Source organism: Tachysurus fulvidraco, chromosome 23 (genome assembly GCF_022655615.1).
Source record: "Tachysurus fulvidraco isolate hzauxx_2018 chromosome 23, HZAU_PFXX_2.0, whole genome shotgun sequence".
In the NCBI taxonomy this organism is placed as follows: Eukaryota; Metazoa; Chordata; class Actinopteri; order Siluriformes; family Bagridae; genus Tachysurus; species Tachysurus fulvidraco.
Genome location: NC_062540.1, coordinates 733,522 through 741,021, shown reverse-complemented (window position 1 = coordinate 741,021; position 7,500 = coordinate 733,522). Strand labels below are relative to the sequence as shown.

Sequence of the window (7,500 nt, the reverse complement as noted above, 5' to 3'; positions counted from 1 at the left end):
GTTTTTGTGCAATAACGAACAAAAACATAACAATGTCCATAAAACAAACACTAACGTTTTACAAATCAACATATGATGCTAATCATTATCCTCACGTCAAAGTGTCGTGAACAGCCATAATGGTACAAATTACCCATAATGCCTTGTGGTGTTTATGTGGACTAGGAAGGAAGTAAGAAGTAAATAAACACTAACACACGCTAACGTGCTAATCAGCACCGTGTTCAGGTTTAACGCATTTCATACGATTTTATACGTCTTCTCTGAGCTAGCGTTGGCTTAGGACGTTAGCCGAGTATCCGATCACATCATCTGTGTTCGTGACGCATTAAAATGTCACAAGGATCAGTTTCCGTGACCATGGCAACAATAGAGAATCATCAAGAAGGTCGACATTTATCTCAGATGTTTCCTGAGCAAACGTGCCGCTCGTCTAGTATTAAACTTACTGTACGTAGCTTCTCATAAGTACGGCAATGAGCTGCTTATGACGACACAGCTAACTCGAAACCTTTCTTTTGTCGACTTGATGAAAAAGAAGTCGCCCCCGAGACAGCTAGCTTTCAGGCTACATGCTAACCGTCGATCCCAGACTGCAAGCCTGACTGAGGAAACACTGCGGTTTAAACACATCTGAGCTTTAGCTAGAGATAAATGTTGTCATTATTAAAGTAAACCACACTTGCAGTGTATCGTGTGTGTAACGTGTAAACACAACCGTAACACAAGTTAACAACAGCTAGCTAGGAAAAGGATTAGCTTTGACTTGTACCACAGATTACCCAGGATGCACTGCATCTGGTACAGAAAACAGTAAGTCGAGAACATCAGAATTCCAGCTGTAATATTAACACACAATGGTTCCTGTCTGTCTCTGTGTATCTGTCTATCTATCTATCTATCTATCTATCTATCTATCTAGCTATCTATCTATCTAGCTATCTATCTCTCCATTTGTCTCGGTTCTTCTTCCTGTCCCCCTCTCCCTCTGTCCGTCTCTACTTGTGTTTGAACTTCACTTTATGTCTCTTACACAGTTTCAGTTCATTTTAGTTCTAATAAAGTTGTTATTTTCTAAACTGCTCTTATCCAACCATCAGCTCAAACACACACACACACGCACACACACACCACACACACACACACACACACAGTGGGAGACTAATTTTGGTCAGTGGGGGTGGGCAGGAGAGAGGGACAATATAATACTATCCATCACAACAACAGTCCACTGAAAATAAACCACACACACACACACACACACACACACACACACACACACACACACACACACAATCACACTCACAAAATTTAAAGTGAAACAAATCTTAAAACAATAAAAGCAAAGGCAGCAGTGTGTGTGTGCTATGTGTGTGTGCTGTGTGTGTGTGTGTGTGCGTGTGTGTGTGTGTGTCTCACCTGTTGGCATGTTGGTGTAGTTTTTAAAAAGTTTCTCCTCTTCACATTTCTACTTAGTATTCTAGTGCCGTCTCACTCTTGGGCTAACTAATCCCCCTCGCGCGCACACAATCCGTGTACACACACACACACCTTTGGAAGTGTGTGTGTGTATGTGTGCCTGCTCTCTCACACACACTGTAAATCCTTAGTTTACACACACACTGTAGAAAGACTCAGTGAAGCTGACCTCTCTGTCTGTGCGATAGTCGTACACTGACACACACACACACACACACACGCCCTCTATCCCTGTAGCTCCACCCCTCCACACAGCAGGCTTATACAGAACTTCTTGGTCTTGCAATGCTTTTTTAGGTGTTTTGTTTCCTCCCTTTCCTCTCCCTCTCTCTCTCTCCCTTTCTCTCTCTCTCTCTCTCTCTCACACACACACACACACACACTCTTACTTTAACAGAAGTAAGGCTTTATGTCCGATCAGTAGCTTGATGTGGTACATAAAGGCCCCCCACTGCAGTTCCCACGTGAGCTGTGTGCTCCGTCTTCATTGTGTTCACACACACACACACACACACACACACACACACACACACACACACACACACACACACACACGTAGCTAATCGTATTAACCTGCACTACATTCTGAGCTGAAATTAAAGCTTGATATAATAAAATAGACTTTATGCTATAATAATTCTACAATCTGAAATTGAAGTGATTTTTAGGTTTTATAAGTTTGATTAAAATGACGCAGCGCTACTCTGTTGTTCTGTACGAGTTTAACTGGAACTGCTTTAACATTAGATTTGTTACAAAACAATAAGTACATTATTAAGTTTTAATAATTCAACACAACAACATGTAAAAACACCATTTATGATTAAAGTTCATGTTTATTTCATTTTGTGTGCGTGTGTGTGCATGCTCGTGTCTGCGTGTGTGTGTGTGTGTGTGCGTGTGTGTGTGCGCGTGTGTGTGCGTGAAAATTTCATTCTGATGCACAACCTACTGAAACACTGACACACGGCACGTGTTTGCTTAAAGTTGTGCAATGATTAAGACAAATGCTTTTCTTAGTGTTAGCTAACGAAAAAACATGCCAGCATGTGCGTGTGCGCGCACACACACACACACACACACACACACACACACACACAGAGTGGTCAGTGTAACAATGCATACTCGAAAAAGCTATTCATAACCAGTGACCCAAATTAAACCCACCTCAGGACCACAGCTTGCTGACCATCATGCACACACACACACACACACACACACACACACACACACACACACACACACACACACACAGAGTTCCAGTTTAGGAGGTTTACCCGAAAAACTACTGTTGTTATGGTAACCCCATGAGTTGAATGTACTAGCAGAGACACAAAGGCTCACCGTCAACACACACACACACACACACACACACACACACACACACACACACACACACACACACACACACACACACACACACAACCCTTCATTGTGAAAACACTCATTTGTATTCACTGATCTGAATAGCTGGAGTAGAGTAACATCTGCTGTGATTAACCTCTGTGTGTGTGTGTGTGTGTGTGTGTGTCTTTCTGTGTTTGTCTCCTTTAAGTACATTTCTAAATGCTTTTTACTCGTATTGCTCTGGCTGGTGTTAATGTTCGTTACGTTAAGTCACTCCTCAGTGCGTGACCTTAAACATTTGCCATCAGGCCGAACGTTTTCATAGACGCACAAATAAATGAAATAAAATCTATGTTGCTTTCAGTTTGTTTTAATCATCAGTCCATGTAACCTGTATAACAACATGATCGCTATATCAGGATTACTACACAATACACACACACACACACAAACACACACACACACACACACACACACACACACACACACACACACACACACACACACACAAAGATTCACGAGTTTTAGTGGAAATTAAATCGATTTATTGGGCCATCCTTAAAAATATTTTGGTTTGCAGTAAAAAAAAAAAAAGGGGGTCAAGTTTCAGTGTGAATTTTGGTGATGGTGATGACGTCGGTATGACTTTAAACAAATTAGCATATCGTGACGTCACTGACTGGGTCTTCAACCCGTGCCTTCCGGCGCATCATCGCGAACCTTACTTTGATGCACAGTTTTTCCAGAACTTCGTGCCAAGTTAAAGCGGTGTCGAGCTGTTTTAATGTTGTTTTAGATGTATTATGTACGACTTTGAACGGTGACCGTGAACATTTTGTTTACTGCAGCCGCAGCCATCATTACCGAGCGCGACCCGTCGTCTCTGACAGTGAATGAGACGAAGCGAACGCACAGGCCGTAGTGTGACATCCGGGAACCGACAGTGTAAACATAGATGACGTCACGGGTTTTTATTTAAAAGAAAGAACGTAGCCTTCGTTTGTATGTAGGCAATTTCTATATTTACAATACTTACTAAAATATAATTCATATTATTTTAGCGCTTTTGTATTAGTTGTTTGAAGAGTAAAAAAAAAAAAATTAACGCAAATTTACAACCGGCAAAAACCAAATAAAAAATTGAGTCGGTCCTAAATTGACAGAGTCGGTCGGGTTACGGCAAACAAGAATATTTTTAAAGACGGCCTTAATATCATTATTTTATTGATTTATTATTTATGTCGGGTTTAAAAGATGAACACACATAACGAGTCTTATTTCAGTTCCAAAAGTCAAGTTTTGTTTAAATAGGAAAAGAAAACTCTTCGTCTTTTGGTCTCAAACCCAAATGTAAGAACTAGTTTTGGTGTTTCAACACTTTCAGAATGAACTGAACACGATTCAGCATCTCAGTAAAGTGTAACGTGATGTTTTATCACACCGAGACCACATTCTCATCATCCAGCCTGAACCTTTACACTGCAGTGATGAGACACTTTTTTACTAACTGCAAGCTTTTATTTGTCTTATTAATGCTTAAAGAAAGCAGAATTCAGGACAGAATCATTTCAGGCTGGAATTAGATTAGAAACTCTTTTAATAATAAAATGTAATTGTTAAACCACACACAGGCAACATTCCACTGAGGTGTATAAAAAATGTTATTATCTTGTAATTACATGTATGCGTGTGTGTGTGTGTGTGTGTGTTTGTGTTTGTGTGTGTGGGGCACAGAGGGAGAGAGATGGTCAGTGAGATGGTTTTAAGTTGGGTCACTGGTTACGAAAAGCTGCTGCAATTCGGATTGCTTCAGAGAGAGAGAGAGAGAGAGAGTGCGTGCATATATGTTTTCTCTCTCTCTCTCTCTCTCTCTCTCACACACTATATTCTCACTGATGATACCCTAGTATGGATTATATAAGACTGAAGGTAGGTGTGATACCACAATAATGAATGTGTGTGTGTGTGTGTGTGTGTGTGTGTGTGGTCAAGTATGAGTGGTTTGATCTTCCTACTTACTCTATGTGATGGTCTAAACCCACATAGCTCTCATCTGACAACAATTTTCATACACTCCCCAGGTCCCCAGTAGGCAGGTTTGTGTACAAATCCTCATAAGACAAACACACACACATGCATGCTCACACACACACTCACACACACACACTTCTAAGGACAATATTTTTCCTTCCCAGGTCTCCATGAGGCAGGTGTTTAAACATGTCCTTGTAAAGATGCACATTAAGCCTTCACTCATCTTAAGTGTGTTTAAAGAGTGTTTAATTTTTTTCACAGTAAAAGACTCTTACAATTTGACATGTTTAATGTCCCGAGCTGTCCATATTCTGCTCGAGCGGTGTAGCTGTCTGACAGCACGGCTAGTTAACATACAGTAAAAAAGTAAGGACATTTAACACACTATAGTGGAATCTGTTATAGTTGATCTTTTGAGTAGAAACTATGACTAATAATGTTCCCTACGCAGGGACACTTCCCTACGCAGGGACACTTCCCTACGCAGGGACACTTCCCTACGCAGGGACACTTCCCTACGCAGGGACACTTCCACAGCCTGAGTGAGAATAAAACCAAACATCCACGATATCATTAACTACAATATGGTTATAGATCATATAAGTGAGTATCAACACATCAATTCATACATTCCCATAGTAGAAACACACACACACACACACACACCTGTACAAGAACACGTATACGCTCCTTCACAAACACACACACTTACAGGTTTATACTGTAAATACACACACCTTTACTAATACAGGCACAATTTTACATACACACCTTTACAATGATACATGTCCAAATGGGCAAATGGCACGCACACACATTAATCTCTTAGTACAAATAAAACAAAACATAATGAAACATACACGTGTGTGTGTGTGTGTCTCACCTCCTCAGCCCCGCAGCTACTGAACTTTCCTCTGTCTTGTTATTCCACACAATAAAATCCTTCTGAAGTGTAATTCCATACTTTGACTTTTCTCTCCCTCTCTCTCTCTCACACACACACACACACACACCCCCAGAGTGACTGAGTGTGTACAGTCTCTGTAGTGCTGAGTGTCTGACTGAACAGTCCACACCTCTCTGATATCAGCACAGAGAGGGAGAGAGAGAGAGGGAGACCATCCTGACCAAATATTCTCTCTCTCTCTCACACATACACACACACACACACACACTTTTTGACCGACTCTTACACTCTGGTCGGGAATAGAGCAGATTTGGATAAGAGCCAGTGCTTCAGGCAACACAAATTATATGAATTACTGAACGAGAGGGAAACTAATATATATATATTTATACACACACACACACACACACACACACACACACACACAGGTATACTTTAGTGAAGCACCTAAGTGAGAGTGAGCAGTCACATCTGTGTTTAGGTGAGTTAACAGTCCAGTATCATGGTCTAAAATCATTTCCTTGTTTAAACACACACACACACACACACACGTAAGCAAAAGGAAAGTCCCCACAGTAGGGTCCAGGAGTCATTCATGGTCAACACTTCCTGAGATGAATGCAATACTCTGGAACTTTCTACACACACACACACTCACTCACTCTCTCTCACACACACACACACACACTCACACACACTCTTATTTGATTAAACAATTTTAACAGTTAGATCATTACTGATAATAAACAAATTAATCAGACAAAACTGTTTAAAGAACCTTAACACAAGTTAATCTAATCTGTTAGCAAGATTGTCATGCACTGAGTGGGCGTAGCCTATTATTCAAATGAGTCAACACTGTGATAAATACCATATAAATGATAACGGACACGTTGCTTGCACTGATTCTTGACTCTGAGATTCATCACCGTGAATAGATTCAGTCAGGTTTAGTTCTGCTACTGTGGCAGGAAACGCCACACATCCTGCTCCTGATGTTTGGAGATTAGGGAGCAAACAGGAAGTGACCTCATACAGCATGTGTCAGTGTGTAAGGAGAATGAATCAGAATGACATCACAAGTATTTATACTATATCAATATTATAATAAGTACATTATTTACATGAAGCCACACAAAAGGTCATACAAAACAGATTCTCACACACACACACACACAATAATTCAATAATACACACACAGTATGAGTATTCAATAACAAACACACAAACACACACACTCACATACACAAACACAATATGAGAATTCAATAACACATACACACACTCACACACATGGTATGAGTATTCAATAACACACACACACACACAAACACAGTACGAGTATTCAATAACACACACACTCACAGTATGAGTATATAATAACACACACACACACACACACACACACACACTACAGCAGAGTATAAAACCAGGACGTCACACACGACTAAATGACTGCAGCAGTGTGTAAACTCTGACACTGATGTCACAACTTAGTGTGTCATAAATTTATAACTATAATTTCAGCAAAATAAGGATAAGGAATATCGGCTGTAACTGTAGCACAGATGCTACCCAACTTAGATACCCTAAATCTGCTGTGAGAGAGAAAGACAGAAAGAAAGAGAAAGAGAGAAAGACAGAAAGAAAGAGAAAGAGACAGACAGACAAGCAAGTAGCTCCCACAGGCAACATTTTCTTTCCTCACTGGTTGGATGACTTAAAGCATTAAA

General features: G+C 40.5%; 1 protein-coding gene across 6 annotated transcripts in view; it reads right to left on the bottom strand.

Moving 5' to 3' along the window:
* LOC113652980 (pleckstrin homology domain-containing family G member 1) overlaps positions 1 to 7,500 on the bottom strand; it is a 33,470-nt gene that overhangs the window by 19,832 nt on the left and 6,138 nt on the right. For 2 of the 6 annotated variants that reach the window (XM_047807074.1, XM_047807075.1), the window contains exon 1: positions 5,744 to 5,966. The exons of 1 other annotated variant lie outside the window; for it this stretch is intronic. Coding sequence is in view for 3 of the 5 variants with exons in the window: in XM_047807073.1 (XP_047663029.1) it covers positions 1,420 to 1,429 (10 nt within the window). In the remaining 2 variants the exon portion in view is untranslated. Of the gene's footprint in view, positions 1 to 1,419; positions 1,668 to 5,743; positions 5,967 to 7,500 lie in introns of those variants that run through there. 3 more of the 6 variants (XM_027162329.2, XM_047807076.1, XM_047807073.1) reach the window with 2 other exon arrangements.